Source organism: Trachypithecus francoisi, unplaced genomic scaffold, assembly GCF_009764315.1.
Source record: "Trachypithecus francoisi isolate TF-2019V2 unplaced genomic scaffold, Tfra_2.0 Lachesis_group12, whole genome shotgun sequence".
Taxonomy (NCBI): Eukaryota; Metazoa; Chordata; class Mammalia; order Primates; family Cercopithecidae; genus Trachypithecus; species Trachypithecus francoisi.
The window spans coordinates 79555603-79576787 of record NW_022681457.1 but is presented as its reverse complement, the minus strand read 5'-3'; the positions used below and the strand labels follow the sequence as shown (position 1 = coordinate 79576787).

At 44.9% G+C, this 21185-nt stretch overlaps 1 protein-coding gene across 2 annotated transcripts in view; it reads right to left on the bottom strand.

The window, feature by feature from the left end:
* The window catches only part of EIF2B3 (eukaryotic translation initiation factor 2B subunit gamma), a 156734-nt gene that overhangs the window by 11417 nt on the left and 124132 nt on the right, over nt 1-21185 (bottom strand). For both annotated transcript variants that reach the window (XM_033226655.1, XM_033226656.1), the window contains exons 7-10: nt 16100-16227; nt 14606-14796; nt 11310-11387; nt 10610-10758 (exon numbers count right to left, since the gene is read on the bottom strand). In XM_033226655.1, coding sequence (XP_033082546.1) covers nt 10610-10758; nt 11310-11387; nt 14606-14796; nt 16100-16227 — 546 coding nt within the window. The remainder of the gene's footprint in view (nt 1-10609; nt 10759-11309; nt 11388-14605; nt 14797-16099; nt 16228-21185) is intronic.

The window sequence follows — 21185 nt, the reverse complement described above, 5'->3', positions numbered from 1 at the left end:
CCCTGTCTCTACTTAAAAATACAAAAAACTAGCTGGGCGACGAGGCGGGCGCCTGTAGTCCCAGCTACTCGGGAGGCTGAGGCAGGAGAATGGCGTAAACCGGGAGGCGGAGCTTGCAGTGAGCTGAGATCCGGCCACTGCACTCCAGCCTGGGTGGCAGAGCAAGACTCCGTCTCAAAAAAAAAAAAAAAAAAAAAGAAGATGGGTTTAGTGCAAATGGTTCAAAGGTAGGGAATGAACTAAAAGCTATTAGGAGTCCCTTTAATCCAGGGGATCTTCCCAAAGTGTCATAATTTGGTGTTTTCAAGAGTATGACAGAAGTGCTGGGTGTGGTGGCTTATCCTGTAATCCCAGCATTTTGGGAGGTTGAGGCAGACGGATCACCTGTGGTCAGAAGTTCAAGACCAGCCTGGCCAACACAGCAAAACTCCATCTACTAAAAATACAAAAATTAGCCCGGTGTGGTGGTGTGTGCCTGTAGTCCCAGCTGCTCAGAAGGCTGAGGTGGGAGGACAGCTTGAACCCAGGAGGTAGAGGTTGCAATGAGCCAAGATCATGCCACTGCACTCCAGCCTAGGTGACACAGCGAGACTCTGTCTCCAAAAAAAATTCTTTTAACAATTATGTTCTTTTCTGCAACTCTAATCACCTCTAATTAGACTTATATTTAAGAGGATTCACTTTTATACCTTAAACTATCCATTTTCATTTCTTCCTTGGCTATACTATGCCTTCAAGTAGGGTTTCCCGGAGGGTTCTTGGGTGACACATGTCCTGAGCCCTGGAATACTTCTGATGCTTTTACTTAGCAACCATAACTGGCTATAGGATTCTTTTGTGTTTTCTTTCCTTGTAGGGATGAAATATGGAAGGTTACAAGATTCTTAGGTCACAAACGTTTCCCTTCTAAATTCTCTAAATGTTGTTTCACTGTCTTCTGGCCTGAAATGTTATCATAGAAAAGTCTGAAGCCAGGCTGGGTGTGGTGTCTCACGCCTGTAATCCCAGCACTTTGGGAGGCCAACGCAGGCGGATCACTTGAGGTCAAGAGCTCGAGACCAGGCTGGTCCAAGCTCTAGAGATGGTGAAACCCCATCTCTACTAAAAATACAAAAATTAGCTGGGTGTGGTGGCGCACACCTATAATCCCAGCTGGTTGGGAGGCTGAGGCAGGAGAATTGCTTGAACCTGGGAGGTGGAGGTTGCAGTGAGCTGAAATTGTCACTGCACTCCAGCCTGGGTGACAGAGTGAGACTCTGTCTTAAAAAAAAAAAAAAAAAGAGGCTGGGTGCGGTGGCTCACACCTGTAATCCCAGCACTTTGGGAGGCTGAGGCAGGCGGATCACGAGGTCAGCAGATCGAGACCATCCTGGCTAACGCAGTGAAACCCCGTCTCTACTAAAAAGTACAAAAAACTAGCCGGGCGAGGTGGCGGGTGCCTGTAGTCCCAGCTACTCGGGAGGCTGAGGCAGGAGAATGGCGTAAACTCGGGAGGTGAAGCTTACAGTGAGCTGAGATCTGGCCACTGCACTCCAGCCTGGGTGACAGAGTGAGACTCCGTCTCAAATAAAAAAAAAAAAAAAAAAGAAAGAAATGTGTGAGGCCAGCCTGATTTTCTCCCTTCTATGTGGCCTAATGTTTTTTCTTTCAGTTCTGTATGCCTCAGTATTCTGAAAAAATGATGTTTGATATTTTTTCTTTGGTTCACCCATGTTCCCATTCCTTCTTCTCCTTATGTTGAATCTTGGTGTTCTCTTTGGGTTTAATCTAAATTTCATTGTATCTGGCAGATATTCTGTAGTCAGTGCACAGGTATGTGTAGGTTATTTCATTTTATTATAGATAAAGCTTCCTTCTGTGGTTTTGTTTTTTAAATTTGGTGAGCTTTAAGGAATGAAGCACTCATCCACAAATTTTTTTCTATATTTGTGACATTCTTACCAACTTTTTTTTTGAGATGGAGTTTTGCTCTTATTGCCCAGGCTGGAGTGCAATGGCGTGAACTGGGCTCACTGCAACCTCCACCTTCTGGGTTCAAGAGATTCTCCTGCCTCAGCCAACCGAGTAGCTGGGATTACAGACATGTCCCACCACGCCTGACTAATTTTGTATGGGGGTTTCTCCATGTTGGTCAGGCTGGTCTCAAACTCCTGACCTCAGGTGATCTACCTGCTTTGGCCTCCCAAAGCGCTGGGATTACAGGCATGAGCCACTGAGCCCGGCCATCATTGGTACCAACTTTTAAAATTTTTATTTATTTATTTTCTTTTTCTCCCTCTCTATAATCATGTACAATATTTTTTTTCTAGAAGCAGAGAGGGATCTCTTAACAGATATTTAGCCAGTTATAGTAGAGGGGTTAAATCAGAGATCTCCATTTTTCATTCAGTAAATGCTTATAAGATACCTACTATGTAAAAAATGCAGTATTAAGAAGTTAGGGGATATAAACACATATAAAATTATTTCTATATTTAGCCAGGCACGGTGGCTCACACCTGTAATCCCAGCACTTTGGGAGGCTGAGGTGGGCAGATAATGAGGTCAGGAATTTGAGACCAGCGTGGCCAGCATGGAGAAACCCCATCTCTACTAAAAATCCAAAAAATTAGCTGGGCATGGTGGTGCACGCCAATAGTCCCAGCTACTTGGGAGGGTGAGGCAGGAGAACTGCTTAAACCTGGCAGGTGGAGGTTGCAGTGAGCCCAGTTCGTGCCACTGCACTCCAGCCGGGGTGACAGAGTGAGATTCCATCTCAAAAAAAAAAAAAAAAAAAAAAAAAAGAAATATATATTCAAGGAATTTATAGTCTAGCTGAAGAAGGAAGAAAGATGCAATAAGTGCCACAGTACCACATGAGCATGAATAAAGTGTTATGGGTGCACAGGGAGCACAGAGGTGGGGGAAATAGTTTATGGCTACGACAATGTTTTTTTTTGAGATGCAGTCTCGCTCTGTCATCCAGTCTGGGGTCCAGCAGTGCAATCTCGGATCACCACAACCTCTGCCTCCCAGGTTTAAGCGATTCTCCTGCCTCAGCCTACTGAGTAGCTAGAATTACAGGCATGCACCACCAGGCCCAGTTAATTTTTGTATTTTTAGTAGAGATGGGATTTCACCATGTTGGCCAGGGTGGTCTCGAACTCCTGACCTCAGATGATTGGCCTGCCTTGGCCTCTCAAAGTGTTGGGATTACAGGTGTGAACCAGCATGCCTGGCCGGCTATGACATCTTAAGAAAGTTGCATGCAAGAGTTGGAATATGCATTGGATCTTGCAAGATGGGTAGGATTTTTACAGGAAAGAGCTCCAAAGAGAGGCAATTCAGGCAGAGTGAATGTCAGAAATAAAGGGAAGTAGGAATGGGCAGGGCAGTCAGTCAGTTGAGTGTAGGTGAAGGGTACACTCAGGGTAATGATGAGAAGTAGTAATTTCTTACCTGACGCTGAGGGCTACGCAAAAAGCATGGAAAACCTAGGTGAGAACCTGGCTTTCTAGCCGGCCAGCATGTGAAGATGCACTCTAGACTGCTGCTTGGGTCATGTGCCTTAGATCAGGGGGAAATGCAGGAGAGGTTGCTTGGGACCAGGGGACCAAAGATGCAGAATACAGGGCTGACACTCAAGCCTTGACAATGAAGTGTTCACTACACTGCAGATTCCTGAGCATCAGCTGTCATATAAAATGCCAGAACATGAGAAAGATGGGCAGGAGCTTTCTCTGAATAGTCTCGCCTACACCTTCTCCAAGGTGGTCCTATTAGCATCCCTCAAACCCTGAAGACCTTGGGCAGGTGTCCAGAAAACCTCAGCAAGCTTTCAAGCCTCAGCAGCCCACCACTGTTGGCAGAGACGAGCACACAACAAACATGAGAAACTCCCTTCTGAACAATTTTATGCTCCTACTCTGCCACTTAGCCAAGACGTAATAGCAGCAGGGTAATCAAGTCTCACTTGACTGCAATTTAATTACCTTTCCCAGATTTACCATAAGTAAAGTAAAACAAAGTGACCCCAAAATAATGGGAAAAAGTTCATATGGGATGTAGGATGTCTGATCTTATCAGCAGGAGCTCATTCGCAGGATTGGGTAATTGTTAATGGCCTTCCCAGTCATTAGCCTTGTGTGGGATGCCTACAGCTTACCTCAACTTTTTTATTTAAAAAAAAAAAAAAGAAGTAGCCGGCCTAGGCAACATAGAGACTCTGTCTCTAGGAAAAAAAAAGAAAAAGAAAAAAATTAGCCATGTAGTGGCACACGCCCGTAATCCCAGCTACTTGGGAGGCTGAGGTGGGAAGATCACTTGAGCCCAGGAGGTTGAGGCTGCAGTGAGTCATGATTGCGCCACTGCACTCTAGCCTGGGTGACAGAATGAGAACTTGTCTCCTCCAAGACAGCAAATGACTATGAGATATGCTAAGCCTTTTCTCTGAACTTCTTTTCTCACATAGAAAGCTGTAGTGTCTTAGGGAGCCATGGTTTCCTCACCAAGTCTCTTCATGTCAATTAGGACACTAACACTACCACTGGACTCTTTTTTTTTTTTTTTGAAACAGGGTTTTGCCATGTTTCCCAGACTGTCTTGAACTCCTAAGCTCAGGCAATCTGCCTGCCTCAGCCTCCCAAAGTGCTGGGATTATAGGTTGCAGGTGTGACCCACTGTGCCTGGCCCTGCCTACCCACAGAAGGGCAGTGAAAGGTTGCTAATTAGAACATATGGGGAAAGTTATGCCATTGTCTTCCTTGGAAGGTCTGAGAGAATGGAAGCCACAAAGCCTCATGAGTTACTTGGAATCAGGTGATCAAATGGATGAAGGCAAGTGTAGTTCTGGTTTAAGAGAATGGTGATGTCTGTCAGTCTTATCCAGGAGTCTGGAAGAGGACATGGTGTAGCAGGGGTGCAACAAGAAAAATGTCTGGAATGCTACATTTATTCATCTATAAAAATTTAGGAGTTCAGCTGGATGACTTCTAAGGCCTCATCTCACACTAGCATTCTAGACTCAGTGCTGGAGCCAGACCATGAGAAATCATGAAGTTCCAATTTCTTTTAAAGGTAAGAGGGAGCTTTCAAAAGGTTTTTAACAGAACAAGGATGTGATCAGAGATATTCTTTAGAAAGACAATGTTGGCAACATGCCATCCTTGTGAAATGGGATAAAGTAGTAATATAATAACAACAACAATAATAAATAAATAAAAACAGCAACTAACTATCCTAAATGCTTTGTATGGCAGGGCACAGTGGCTTAGGCCTGTAATCCCAGCACTTTGGGAGGCTGAGACAGGCAGATCACTTGAGGTCAGGAGTTCGTGACTAGCCTGGTCAACATGGTGAAACCCTGTCTCTACTAAAAATACAAAAACTAACCGGGTGTGGGGGTGCGTGCCTATAATCCCAGCTACTTGGGAGGTTGAGGCAGGAGAACTGCTTGAAGTCGGGAGGTGGAGGTTGCAGCGAGCTGAGATCACGCCATTGCACTCCAGCCTAGGCGACAGAGTGAGACTGTCTCAGAAAAAAAAAAAAAAAGCTTTATATTTACTAACTAATTTAGTATTCCCAATAAACCTACACGGTAGTTCAGTTTTACCCCATTTTATAACGAGAAAATCAGGCACAAAGAGGTAAGGCCATGCAGTGGCATGATCTCAGCTCACTGCAACCTCTGCCTGCCAGGTTCAAGCGATTCTTCTGCCTCAGCCTCCTGAGTAGCTGGGACTACAGGCGTGCGCCACCACACCCAGCTAATTTGGCCAACTCTGTAAGAGGCTAATAAGTGACAGACCTAGGATTCAGTTTGTCAGTCTGACTCAAAGTTCAGGTTCTAATTCATAAGAACAACGGGGGAAGGGTAAATATAGAAGACAAAGAATGATGAAGACAGGAAAAATAAGTTAGAGAACACCACAATGTAGTGTAGTGGTGTAGTGGCTCATGCCTGTAATCTCAGCATTTTAGGAGGCACTCAGGAATTCAAGCCTGAGCAACATAGTGAGACCTGGTCTCTACTAAAAATAGAGTGGCGCACGCCTGTGGTCCCAGCTACTCAGGAAGCTGAGGTGAGAGGATCATCTGAGCCCAGGGTGTCGAGGCTGCAGTGAGCCATGATTACATCACCGCACTCCAGCCTGGGGGACAAAGAGAGACCCCATCTCAAAAGAGAGAGAGAAAGAGAGAGAATATCACAAGAATGATTCGGGAAAGAGACAAAGACTTTATCTCTGGGTCTGACCTCTTCTCCTAAGCTCTAACCACAAACTGAATACCAGACATCTCCACATACCTGATGCCCTAGAGGAACTTCCAACCTCTTGTGCCCTACACAGACCTTGTCTCCCATAAATCTGTCCCTCCTTCCTCATCTCAGTTGAGTGCACCACCATCCACTCTTTCCCTAACTGGAAACCTGGGCTTCCCCTGTCATCTCTCCTCTTCCTTACCCCACATGTCCCCTCCTTGCTCATTCCTTGTTAGTCTCCTTAGATTCTTTTTCTTATGTCTAAAATTGCTTGCTGTTAGTTCCCATTCCCCAAGGTTTTGTTTTCATTTCTTTTCTTTTCATGTCACACACTCTCCCTGGGTAATTTCATCTACTCTACTCCCACGACTTCAGCTATCAGTTCTTTTTTTTTTTTTTTTTTTGAGACCGAGTCTTGCTCTGTTACCCAGGCTGGAGTGCAGTGGTGCAATCTCGGCTCACTGCAACCTCCGCCTCCAGGGTTCAAGTGATCCTCCTGCCTTAGCCACCCAAGTAGCTGGTGTTACAGGCGTGTGCCACCACAGCCGGCTAATTTTTGTATTTTTGGTAGAGATGGGGTTTCACCACGTTGCCCAGGCTGGTTTCGAGCTCCTGGGCTTATCCGCCCACCTCAGCCTCCCAAAGTGCTGGGACTACAGGCATGAGCCACCACACCCAGTCTTCAGTTATCACTTCTGTGCCTGCCACTTCCAAATTTGTACCTCAAGCACAAGCTTCTTTCCTAAGTTCCAGCTCTGTAGATCAAGGCCTCCTGTACATCACCATGCATTCAACTTGTCCCAGATGGAATTTATACTCTCCCCACCTCCCAACCTGCCAATCTTGCTCTTCTTCTACTAATTTCTATCTTGAATAGCACACCAGAAATCTTATTGCTCAAGCAACAAATCTGTTTTTTTCCTTAATTTCTCTTTGACCTCATTTATCTAGGCAGACACATGTTTTATAGTTTTTAATCACCTTATTGTCTGTCTCCTTCATCTCTACTGCTATTTATTGCCTTAGTTTAGGACCTCTTCTGTTTTACCAGAATTATTTCAATGGTCTTTCTGCCTCCATGTTTATCCTCTTCAGGCCAACTTTCCTAATGTAGCCCAAATAATCTTCCTGAAATGCTAATTTAATCATGCTGTTCTTTTGCTTTCAGCTCTTAAATTACCATTACATATCAAACTCCTCAGGGAATAATCCATTACTTGGCCCTTGTCCATCTGCATGTATAGCCTTCTCTCTTGTATCCATCCCTCTCTGAATTATATTCTGGTCATGGTGAATTGTTTATCATTCTTTCATATAACAAATACATTTATTGAGTTCCTGTAGGCCCTCAGGATATAAAAGTGAACAAGAGAGATAAGGTACTTACATTCTGAAACTAATATTTTACTTGTGAGAGACAAGTAAAGATAAGACTAGATAGTGATGGTGTTATGAAGGAAATAAAACAGGTTGATGTGATGGCGGTTAGTGGGACAGATTATTTCCAACAGGGTAGTTGGGGAAGGTTCCTCTGAAGAGGTGACATTTGAGTTAAGATCAAAATAAGGAGATGTTTCTGGAATAAGATATACTCTTTCATAATTCACAATCTTTTTTTTTTTTTGAGACAGGGTCTCACTGCAACCTCTACTTCCTGGGCTCAGCTGATCCTCCCACCTCAGGGGTTATAGGTGCACACCACCATGCTCAACTAATTCTTGTATATATATGTATTTTAAGATAGGCTCTCAGTCTGTTACCCAGGCTGCGGTATAGTAGCACAATCTTGGCTCACTGCAGCCTTGACATACTAGACTCGGTGGATCCTCCCACCTCAGCCTTCCAAGTAGCTGGGACTACTGACGTATGCCACCACTCCTGGCTAATTTTTGTAGTTTGTGTAGAGATGTGGTTTTGTCATGTTGCTCAGGCTGGTCTCAAACTCTTGGGCTCAAGTAATCTGCCCACCTTGACCTTCCAAAGTGCCGGGACTATAGGTATGAGTCACCGTGGCTGGCCACTTCACTTTTTATGTATCTAGAATACCCCTGGCCAGGTGTAGTGGCTCATGCCTGTAATCCCAGCACTTTGGGAGGTTTCAGGCCAGGAGTTCAAGACCAGCCTGGGCAACATAGTGAGATCCCCATCTCTATAAAAATTTTTTTAAAAATTAGCTGGGCCTGGTGGCGTGCACCTGTAGTTCTAGCTACTCGGGAAGCTGAGGCAGGAGGATTGCTGGAGCTCAGGAGTTTGAGGTTGTAGTGAGCTGTGATCAGGCCACTGTACTTCAGCCTGGACAAGAGAGGGAAACTTTGTCTTGAAAAAAAAAACAAAAAACAAAAAACAAAACAAAAAAACACCACCCCTAAAATCACTCCTTTCTCCAGCTCAGGTGGCTCTACTTATTTTCTAAGATTCAGTTCGAGGGTCATTTCCTTAAGCCTTTCCTGACCCCTTCCTCCCATCTGACCTTACAGATCTCTACCACAGCACCTACCACTTCTTACTGCACATAGTATAAATTCCTTGAGGGAAGAGATTAAGCCTTATGTCGTTTTGTTTCTTTCACTGCCTAGCACAATCTTAATCATAGAGTGGGTCTGTTAGTATCTGATAAATCAGTGAAATGCTTGAGATGGATCTCTATTAGTGGTGTGCTGAAGCTGGCTTGTTTCAGCTTGGGAGAGGCAATTAGCATCTCTTCTCAACTCAGCGTTCAGTGATATCATTGGCTATAGTGGAATAATTTACACCACAGAAATTGGCAAATGTTTTGAATTACGCCACTTATTTTTTCCTTTGGAGAGCTGGTTGTCAACAATTTATCAGCACACCACTGGTAGCAGCGTACCACAAAATTCTGGATATTTTTGGCCAGTTGATGTTAGCAGTTTAAGGCAAATACTTCTGAAGGTTTTGTTATGAAAAATAGCAGTCCCCTGCAACTCCTATTCCTCATTTCTCTCTTCCCAGAGGCAACTCTTTTAATTCTTTCTGCTGAGTATTTTGGTATTACTTCCATGCCTCTAGGTATCAACATAATTGTATTACTAGTTCTTTATTTTTTCAGCTTTAGGCATTATCAATTGACTTTCTACAATGAAAAATGAGAATTTAGCTCTCCTTTCTCCCTTACCCCCATTTCCCTTTCCATCTTGCATCCTTTCAACAGAGTTATAGCATAACTTTGGCCAGTAGTCAGGTTTACTTTATTATGACTATGTAAATTCTATTCTGTAGCGGATCCACAGCAAACTATGGTCTTTTCATTTCTTATACAGGTTATGTATCCCTTATCTGAAATACTTGGGACCAGAAGTGTTTTTATTTATTTATTTATTTATTTGAGATGGAGTCTTGCTCTGTCACCCAGGCTGGAGTGCAGTGGTGCGATCTTGGCTCATCGCAACCTCTGCCTCCCGTGTTCAAGCCATTCTCCTGCCTCAGCCTCCCGAGTAGCTGGGACTACAGGTGCACACCACCACACCTGGCTAATTTTTTTTTTTTTTTGTATTATTTTTAGTAGAGATGGGGTTACACCATGTTGGCCAGGCTAGTCTTGAACTCCTGACCTCAGGTGATCCACCCACCTCAGCATCCCAAAGTGCTGGGATTACAAGTGTGAGCCACTGCACCAGGCCAGAAGTGTTTTAGATTTTGGGTTTTTCTTTTTTTGGATTTTGGAATATTTGCATTATACTTACCGTTTCAGTATCCCTAATCCAAAAATCAGAACTTTCAAATGTTCCAATGAGAATTTCCTTTGAGTGTCAAGTTGGTGTTCAAAAAGTTTCGGATTTTGGAGCATATGATTTTGGGTTTTTGGATTAGGGACATTCAACTTGTACAACTTCTTCATTTTCCCAGAGTTAATAACTGTCTTGTTTTTGTTAGATAGTGTTGTTTTTTCTATGTTATCCCCAATTCAACTTCAAACTTTTAGCCAGTTGTCTAAATTGCCTTTCAAATGTTTGGATGTATCTAGTATTTTATCAGTTGCATCTTGCTGAATAAATCTTTTCTGGATTCTTGGGTTTTGTTCCACTTTGGATTAACTAATCTCTTTATGCCCCATTTAAAGCTGACATTCTTATCTCTGTTCACTGTTATCCCATGGGTTCTTTTTGCCTTTTATTTGAGTTGAATCTTTTGTTTCTGATCTTTCTCTTTTTGGTTTATTTTCCATTTTGGAGGAATAAATTTCCTAGTAAAGTTGAGACTTTTCATATCTGAAAATGTTTTTATTCTATTGCCCTCCTGATTAGCACTTTGCCTGGGTATACACTTTTCAGTTAAAATGAACTTTCCTTCAGAATTTTGAAGGCATTTTTCCATTATCTTTGCCTCAAGTGGGTACATGGGGAAACATACCCTTCCTCCACAGTGACTGAGTTCATGAGAAGGCAATTGGTGATAGTCACTCTATCTTTTATGAGACAGGATGAACCAATGACTGAGCGCTTAATGGATGACTTCTCTCCAATCTGTGTCTCTGGCCCGATGAGGCTGTCAACTCCAACCTGTAAAAGGCAAAATATAAAACTCTGTCCATCCATCTCAACCAACTGCAAACCACCCTCCAGATCTTTCAAGCTGGGATCTAATGGGATCTTTCCATAGAGACACTTCAGTAAGAGGGGCCATCATCAGTATTTCTCAGGGCCAAAAGGTCATACAACACCTCTGAGACCAACTCAAACCTAACTGAAGCATTGGCCCTCCTCCCTTGCCAAGAAAACAAAACAAAACAAAACAACAGACACATATACACACTCATGCACTTGTGTGTACAGATGTGCTCTCTTAAAGAGAGTGCTCAAATCAGAATTAGAAGGGGGACAGATTGAGAGCTCCTGTGTCTGAGTCCCAACACTATAACAGACCCTTCCTTACAAGGTCATTACTTGCCCAGGCAGTCTTGTTGAGTGAGATTTTATTCTCAGAACCCAGCTGTGATTTCCCTGGGGCTAACGAGGTTCAGGACTTGAAGGCCTCAATCCGGCTTCTCAAGGACAAGTCTCAGTGCTCCCAAAGAACATCCCACCCCTGCTCTGGCCACACTAGCACTTACCAGGTGTTTGCTGACAATCTGGGCTGATGAATGGACCAGTGGTTCTTCTGGACAGAGAGCGGACAGCAATTTGGGCACCTTAAGGACAGATATTTGGTCACTAAAGATCAGAAAACACCTTAGGTAGAACCCAGGGCTCAATCAGAGATATGGGGAGTTCTCAGCCATAGCTTCCTGTCTGAGTGAGGGAGAGCAGGAGGCTGCTGCATTCCCCCTAGGATGAAGATAATTCATGCTGCAGCTTCTAGATGGCCTTATTGTCCATCTCTTAGCTGTGAATGCTCCTCCTTGAAAGTAATGCCATGTCCCTTGGCTGGGAGGCACTGAGACAAGTCTTTGAGTTACCCACATAGCACCTCTTGGAAAAGGAGGCCTGATCAGGTTAAGGAACACCCTGAATCCTGATCACAGGCATCCTGGGTTCCTGGTCACCTCCTGGACCACTGTGACCACGCATGAGGTAAGGATGAGATCCATTTTAGACAAATTCCAAAACAAGGAAAGACCCTGAGAAGGCATCCATCCACCAGCCAAAAGAAAACATGAAGGGGAAGTTCACACTATTCCCTCTCCAGTGTGAGAAACCTGGAAAGGTTAGAGGTATGGGGGGCTTTGGCTACCAGTCCATTAGGAAGGCACAGGTTGTGTGCCTGTCTGTGATTCTCCAGCACAGACAGAATGCTGGTCAGAGAACTATGCGTGGCAGCCACACTAGCTGATGGAGGTCTTGTCAGCATGGCTACACTGGAATGTGAAGGCTAATTCCGAGTCCCCAGCCCTAGGATCTCTTCTTCCACACTCCACCCAAGGCCCTTCAGGCCTGTCTGCTGCACAGCGCCTGTTGGCACTTCAGGGGATACTTTTCCCAGCATGCTCACTCGAGAGCAGGGCCCCTCTTTCATGATGTGGACACAGCAGTGATCTGGACATGTTTTCCCACTCAGGTTATCCATGAACATCTTTCCAGACCAGCCTGAAAGACTCTGGTCATGGGTAAATGTGGGACTAACTATGATTTCTCATAAGCTCTCTGGCTTGGGATTCCCTTGGATCTGTAACCAATCCAGGTTGAGGCTCACCTGAGGTTTTATCTGGTGTGGGTCCTACAGATTCCTGAGCCAGGTTTTCTTCAGAGACTCAGTCCCAATTTTCTTTTTCTTTTTTTGAGACAGAGTCTCACTCTGTTGCCCAGGCTGGAGTGCAGTGGCACAATCTCGGCTTACTGCAACCTTCACCTCCCAGGTTCAAGTGATTCTCCTGCCTCAGCCTCCTGAGAAGCTGGGATTACAGGCGTGTGCCACCATGCTTGGCTAATTTTTGTACTTTTAGTAGAGACAGGGTTTCACCATGTTGGCCAGGCTGGTCTTGAACTCCTGACCTCAGGTGATTCACCTGCCTCGGCCTCCCAAAGTGCTGGGATTATAGGCATGAGCCACTGCGCCTGGCCTCAATCCCAATTTTCAACAATTTATTTTATATTATTCTGCACCCCACTGCCACCCCGGTCTACACCTGCAATTATACTTTCATAGGGTTCTACCAGGTGCAATGTAAATACCTAATCTTTTCATTATGTCACCTCTGTTACCCTTGAATGCCACCGCAATGTAGTTCCCTCAATTATTTATCTTTTCCTATCCTTTTTTTTTTTTTTTGAGACGGAGTCTCGCTCTGTCACCCAGGCTGGAGTGCAGTGACCGGATCTCAGCTCACTGCAAGCTCCGCCCCCCGGGTTTATGCCATTCTCCTGCCTCAGCCTTCCGAGTAGCTGGGACTATAGTAGCCGCCACCTCGCCCGGCTAATTTTTTGTATTTTTTAGTAGAGACGGGGTTTCACCAGGTTAGCCAGGATGGTCTCGATCTCCTGACCTCATGATCCGCCCGTCTCGGCCTCCCAAAATGCTGGGATTACAGGCTTGAGCCACCGCGCCCGGCCTTTTTTTTTTTTTTTAAATACAGAGTCCCACTCTGTTGCTTAGGCTGGAGTGCGGTGGTACGATCTCAGCTTCCTGCAGCCTCCACATCCCGGGCTCAGGTGATCCTCCCACCTTAGCCTTCCAAGTAGCTGGGACGACAGCCACATGCCACCACTTGGCTAATTTTTGTAGTATTTTTGTAGAGACAGGATTTCTCCATGTTGCCCAGGCTGGTCTCGAACTCCTGGGCTCAAGTGATCCACCTGCCTCAGCCTCTCAAATTGCTAGGATTACAGGCCTAAGTCACTGTGCCCGGATGCTTTTCTTATTCTCATCTAAACCATCTACTGCTCTGCATTTCCTTTTCCTAGTCTCATTATCCCTCCAAAAACCTTCCTCCTGGGCCTACAGAGTTCCTCTACATCTTCAGCCTCTTTACTGTCCCCTTCTCCATCCTCTGCCTTCATTAAGGCCTGGCTTATCTTTGAGGACACTGCTTCTCCTTCAGTGGAAGCTATTTGTTCCCTGTATCTCACAAACTTTAAGGTTAAAAGGAGGGGCTAGCAAGAGACTCCTCATTAATGCTGTTTGCAGACAATTCTCTCTCATAGTCATTCCTTTCCTGAGGCTTTGCCATCTGGCCACTCTACACTCTGCTCCTTCACCTTCTCAGGGAAGCCTCCTCCATATGCCTATGTTTACTTCATCAGAGTAATGATTACAGAGTATTTACCTGCTTATTATGAAGTAAGTACTGCAGATATCCCCATGTTGAACAGAATAGGAGGAACCTGCTGACCCAGAGGCCAGAAGTTAGCCTTCCTGAAGATCTTAGCCTTTCCCTGGAGCCATAGAGGCCCTGACTATGGACCAGGCCCCCTGCTTCCTTTTTTGCTGCACCTGAGTACCCGAGTAGTCTCCCTTGACATGCCAGGTCTTGCTCAACCTTGGGAATGATAGGGATTCTTTTTTTTTTTTTTTTTTGAGACGGAGTCTCGCTCTGTCGCCCGGGCTGGAGTGCAGTGGCTGGTTCTCAGCTCACTGCAAGCTCCGCCTCCCGGGTTTATGCCATTCTCCTGCCTCAGCCTCCGAGTAGCTGGGACTACAGGCGCCCGCCGCCTCGCCCGGCTAGTTTTTTGAATTTTTTAGTAGAGACGGGGTTTCACCATGTTAGCCAGGATGGTCTCGATCTCCTGACCTCGTGATCCGCCCATCTCGGCCTCCCAAAGTGCTGGGATTACAGGCTTGAGCCACCGCGCCCGGCCTAATGACAGGGATTCTTAACAAGTTACTATGTACCTAATGAAGAAACAGACAAATGGCTCAGTCTGTTTCTAGGACAAGAGCCCCACGATTTTCTTTCTAAACTCAAGCTCTCACCTGTCTGTTTGCTTCCATGTAGAGTCCCAGTGTGCTCACTCGAGAGCAAAGCCCCTCTTTCATGATGTGGACATAGCAGCGCACCTGTGATCTGGACAAGTCTTCCCACCTGTCTCCTCGACAGGCATTCCAGCAGGCATCATAGGGAGCCAGGTTCAGTGTATTGGCTTCTTTTATAAAACTGTAAATATCTTCAGAACAAACACCCACACCAAGGAAATAAATGAGAGAGAGGTAACAGAACACATATAGACTCAGTCAAGTTGTTTTTTGTTTTTTTTAAGAGATAAGGTCTTGCTATGTTGCCTAGGCTGGTCTCAAACTCCCAGACCCAAGCGATCTTCCCACCTCAGCCTCCTGAGCAGCTGGGACTACAGGTGTGCACCACTATGCTTGGCTCTGAGTTAAGTTTTAAAAGAGGTTACAGCTCATACTTCTCCCTTTGGAACTCACCCACAAAACATGAGCCCTGAGGAAATCCCACTAAAATCTGTAAGAGAAAGTCAAACTAAAAGAGGCAATGTACTTCCCTAAAATATCATATGATATAAAAATGCTTAATATGAGGTCCTAAAAGCATGTGACCAGTAATCAAGACCACTAGGGAAAATAAAACAGATGACCCTTGTAAATCATGAAATAACATAAGCCAGCATCCAGGCTTTAGTGGCCAGCCAGGTTGACTTTGTGCTGCTAGTCTCTGTTACCATATCTGGTAGCTGTGCTATGACAGAAAGCACAGAACTTAGAGCCCAGAGTACCAGGGCTCTAGTGTTTCAGTTCTCACAACGACCTTTTGAGATCTTTTACTTTCTGATAAAAAAACTGGGGCTCAGAGAACTGAGTAACCTGCCTCAAGACACAATGCTAGTAAGAAGGCAGTCAGATCTCAAATCCAGAACTGTCTGATGCCCAGTTCTACAATCCTAATCATCATGCTGTACTGTCAGTTTATTAATTTGAGAAATACTTTTTCTGAACATCTACTATGAGCCTACAACTGGGCCAGGGATTAGGGATATGAGAGCATACGAGACAGCTCCGATCTTCAGATCCTGGCATGGAGACACCTGGGCTGGCCTGTGGTTGGACTGCAGTTGTACATTCTTTCACTTTCCTTCCCTTGATAAAAGAGGCTGAGTTTAATCAGCAACGGGGCTGCCTAGAGCCTAGAGAACAGGGGAACTAAGAAGTGGCAGGTGGAGTTTAAAGGCAAAATGGCCTAGTGAGGAACACAGCCAAACCAGAGCTATGAATCAGAGAATGGGGCTAGAGGCACGATGAGCCTGTTGCTGAGAGCATAGTGGCAGGATCTGCCTGAGCAAGCTTACCCAGAACTCAGGGAGTGGGTTGGCAAGCCTGTCTTGCCTAGTAGGCTAGAAAATAGTCTGCTGCCTTAAGACAGGCATCTTGGGCTGGGCTAAGCTGCCAAACCACTCTTTCCAAAGGTGCTGCTACCCTTGCCCCTCTTACTGAACCAACCCAAGAACTGACCTAAAGACTTCAGCTCCTTTTTCTTTAGATCCTCTTCTTTTTCTTCTTGTCCCTGTTGTGAGGAAGCTGAGGAAAACTGTTTTCTCACTAGATACGGAATCAGTTCACTCCGGATAGAAGTGATTGACCTAGGAAGAAAGAATGGCCAAATATGAGAAACCTGACTGTCTGGAACATACTGGGATCAAAAGCTCTGTGCATACAAGGAAAAACCAAGTCCTTTCCTGTCATGGCACCTTGGGACTGTCAGAGATCAAATGTGGCATCGACTTGGAAGTTCGGAGAAGCAGAGTGCTTCCTGGTGGGTACTGAGACAGGATGTTGGTTCTAAATGACCAGGAATCTGTACCAGGGGAAGAAGGGACCTGATCTTTAGTACAGTGTGTGTTTTTTATTTATGTTTTTATTTATACTTAGCAATAGAAAGCAGAGAGGTGAGAGACTAGTACATGTTTTCCAGTGTTCTCTCACACTATGACCTTATTAGAATTTTATATTGCTAATTAATTTATGTAGCATTTGCCAAGCATGTGCCAGTTACTGTGCTAGGCCTTGGAAATATATCAGTTCTGATCTCAAGGAATTCATAATCCAATGGACAGTAGCGTGCATGAGTTTAAGAGGAAAGGCAGAAGGAGGTGAAGGTAATTAGGTGGGGCCAGATCATGAAAGCTTTCTGTGGTGAAACCACCTTTGCAAAAATAACAGTGACAAAATTATGACTGAAAGAGATCTGACCTAATCAACTCCATCTTGCTATTAACCTCCAAACTGCTCTTGCTCATTCCTGGGCATCGGCTGAGCTAACTTTGGAAGAAAGCTTTTTTTTTTTTTTTCCTGAGACAGGGTCTCACTCTGTCACCCAGGCTGGAGTACAGTGGTGCGATTTCAGCTCGCTGCAACCTTCGCCTCCCAGGTTCAAGCGATTCTGTCACCTCAGCCTCCTGAGTAGCTACGAAGCTGGGATTACAGTTGTGAGAGCCACTATGCCCAGCTAATTTTTTTTTTTTTTTTTTTTTTTGTTGAGACAGTCTTGCTCTATTGCCCACGCTGGAGTGCAGTGGCATGATCTCAGCTCACCACAACCTCTGCCTCCTGGGTTTAAGTGATTCTTGTGCTCCAGTCTCCCAAGTAGCTGGGACTACAGGCACACGCCACAATGCCCGGCTAATAGTTTTGTATTTTTTGGTAGAGATGGGGTTTTGCCATGTTGGCCAGGCTGGTCTTTAACTCCTGGCCTCAAGTGATCCACCTGCTTCAGCCTCAGCCTCTTGAAGTGCTGGGATTACAGGCATGAGCCACTGTGCCCCGCGTTTTTTTTTGAGATGGAGTCTCGCTCCGTGGCCCAGGCTGGAGTGTAGTGGTGCGATCTTGGCTTACCGCAACCTCCACCTCCCAGTTCAAGTGATTCTCCTGCCTCAGCTACCCACGTAGCTGGGATTACAGGTGCCGGCCACCATGCCTGGCTAATTTTTGTATTTTTAGTAGAGATGGTGTCTCGCCGTGTTGACCATGCTGGTCTTGGACTCCTGACCTCAGGTGATCTGCCTGCTCTGGTCTCTCAAAGTGCTAGGATTACAGGTGTGAGCCACCATGCCTGGTGAGAAATTTATTACAGTTTATAATTTAAATGATAATAGCCCTTCTCCAAATGAAACCACCTTTATAAAACTAATAAAAGGGCACAAGTTTAGGATTACAAGAGGGGCCTGAATTCTCATGATTACCAGTCATTGTTGTAAAGGTCACAAGATTTGCAACTTCCCCCATTACTCCTGTAAATAACATCACTATTGTGGAACCTAATATTGGCTTTTTAAGATATCTTTTCTGACTTTTGCATTTCTGATGACTGGATGACTCCACTGGGACCAGTGACCCCTCTGTGGCCCCCACCCAGAACTGGACTCAGCAGAGGACTGTTTTCCACATCCCTGTGATTGCATCCCCAACCAATCAGCAGCACCCATTCCCTACCCTGCCTACCAAACTATCCTTGAAAAGCCCTAGCCTCAGAATTTTGGGGGAGGCTGATTTGAGTAATAATACAATTCTGGTTTCCCATTTAGCTGCCGCTATGCATATTAAACTCTTTATTGCAATTGTCCCATCTTGATAAATCGTCTCTATCTCGGCAGCAGGTAAGATGAACCCACTGGGGAGTTACAGTGGCAGTCTAGAAAGTCTGGACTGAAAAGCCAGTGGTAATTTTTTTCTTTTTAGACAGGGTCTCGCTCTGCTGCCCAGGCTGGAGTGCAGTGGTGCAATCACAACTCACTGCAGTGTTGACTACCTGGACTCAAGTGATCCTCCTGCCTTGGCCTCTCAAGTAGCTGGGACCACAGGCATGTACCACCATGCCCAGCTAATTTTTTTATTATTTGTAGAGGCAAAGTCTCACTGTGTTGCCCAGGCTGGTCTTGAACTCTGGACTCAAGCAATCCTCCCACCTTGGACTCCCAAAGTGCTGGGATTATAGGTGTGAGCCACAGCACCTGGCTGCCAGTGGTAGTTTTTAAGCAAGAAAGTGACCTGATCAGTTTTATCTCTTAGTAAGGTAATTCTGGTAGCAGTGTGGAAGAAAGCCTGGAATAAGGAAACTGAAGAAAGGGAGACCAGTTACAATATTCTGAAAGATGAGATAATGAGGCCCAAGAGAGGGGTTAAAGTATGGGTAGCTCTATAAACCTGACTTGCTGAATACTTCCACCACCTCTCCCAGCCCCCATTCAAAGAAGCCCTGCATGCTGACACAGGACCACACAGATGGAGTGTAGGTAGGAAGGCAAGACAGAGGCAGAGGCTGAGGAGGGTAAGGAAAACTATGAACCCTGGAGCTACACAGTTCACGGTTTTTGTAATTTTTAAAGGATCAAGTCAAATATCTTTGAAAAATTCTGTGTTAAGCTGTGAGCTCTTGTGTTGAATTTCAATGTGATTTTTCTCCTGATCCTTTGATGGAGATTTAAAAATTTCCATGTGAATGCAAAGAATGAAACAACACTTACTCTTAGCTCTTTTTCTCCCTTTTAATGCTTCAAACTAGTGTGGGCAGCAAATGTTCCTCTTCCATTGGAAAACAAGTCAGTTCCCTTTGAAGAAATGACAAAGCACGGACAGCTGGGGGATTTCAGGGCCATGATATTTACATTATGGACCAAAAAGAACTGTCACTGCAAGAGGCAAGCAGACGAGCCTTGGCACGTGGTCTCATCAGGCAGAGTCATTTGAGAGGATCTGTGATTTGAAGAGAGGATATGAAACAGCCCTGCCAAGTCCCACCCACCTCTGCTGAAGCTCAACCTTAGGTCAATCCCCATAATGCAGTTGGCTTAGAAGAATAATGAAGGAAACAATTACTCTTCCTGCTTCCTAAAGTGAAGGCAGCTCAGAGCTGTGCCAAGAAATGTTACAAAGCTACAGTGAACCACTGTGAACATCCTGGGCCTAAAGGCCAGGAGCTGGGTATAGTGCCCTGGGTCAACCTTACTTTCTCCTTTCCCTCTGATACACAGCCTTCCTAGAAACACCTGTCTTATCTCAATAAATCATAAGCTCTTCTCAAGCAATCACAAAGGAGAACAATAGACTTGACTCCTAGCCGTAAACAAACAATCCCACCAAATAAAAAGACAAAATAATTGCTATGAATAGGGCAAAGAATATTCTTAATAAACAGATATAAATGTTCAAAAAACACATATTTTCAAAGAAGTAAAAAACTAAAATAAGATGCAGTTTCTCCTCTAACTAAATTAACTGATTTAAAACAATTTTCATTACTGATAAGAGTGCTTTGAGAACAGTTACTGTCACATAATGGGAGTTGGAGTATAAACTGATAAAATCTCTGAAAAATAATTGGCAACACTATAGCAAAAGATTTGAAAATATTCATATAATTTCACCCAAGTCTATCCTAAGAAAAATACACTACTCAGTAAATATTTGCTGAATAGATGAAATCATCAGATTATAAACAAGAATCTTTCAAAAAAAGGTATTCCCCTGTTATTTATAAAAATGCAGAACACGGTGGCTCAAGCCTGTAATCCCAGCACTTTGGGAGGCCAAGACGGGCGGATCACAAGGTCAGGAGATCGAGACCATCCTGGCTAACACGGTGAAACCCCGTCTCTACTAAAAACTACAAAAAACTAGCCGGGCGAGGTGGCGGCGCCTGTAGTCCCAGCTACCCGGGAGGCTGAGGCAGGAGAATGGCGTGAACCCGGGAGGCGGAGCTTGCAGTGAGCTGAGATCCGGCCACAGCACTCCAGCCTGGGTGACAGAGCGAGACTCCGTCTCAAAAAAAAAAAAAAAAAAAATGCAGAACAATAAAATATTTAACAATGAAATATCAAAATACCTCTATAACAGAATGTCATATAGGCAAAACTGTGACTGTAAAGACATTTTTTTTTTTTTTTTTTAGACGGAGTCTTGCTTGGAGTGCAATGGCATGATCTTGGCTCACTGCAACCTCTGCCTCCCGGGTTCAAGTGATTCTCCTGCTTTAGCCTCCTGAGTAGCTGGGATTACAGGTGCCTGACACCACGCTTGGCTAATTTTTTTTTGTATTTTTAGTAGAGATGGGGTTTCACCAGGTTGGTCAGGCTGGTCTCAAACTCCTGACCTCATGATCCGCCCACCTCGGACTCCCAAAGTGCTGGGATTACAGGCATGAGCCACTACGCCCAGCCAAGAATTTTTTAATGATAGAAAAAGAAATGCTGATAATACTCAATGAAAAAAGCAAATTATTTTTTTAGATGGACTCTCACTAGAGTGCAGTGGCGTGGTCTCAGCCCACTGCAACCTCCGCCTCCTGGGTTCAAGCGATTCTCCTGTCTCAGCCTCCCAAGTAGCTAGGATTACAGGCACCTGCCACCACACTGGGCTAATTTTTTGTATTTTTAGTAGAGACGGGGTTTCACCATGTTGTCCAGGCTGGTCTCGAGCTCCTGACCTCATGATCCGACCTGCTTCAGCCTCCCAAAGTGATGGGATTACAGGCGTGAGCCACTGCACCTGATCCAGATTATTTTTAAAGTGTGATTTCAAGCATGTATTCTCACTACACATATGA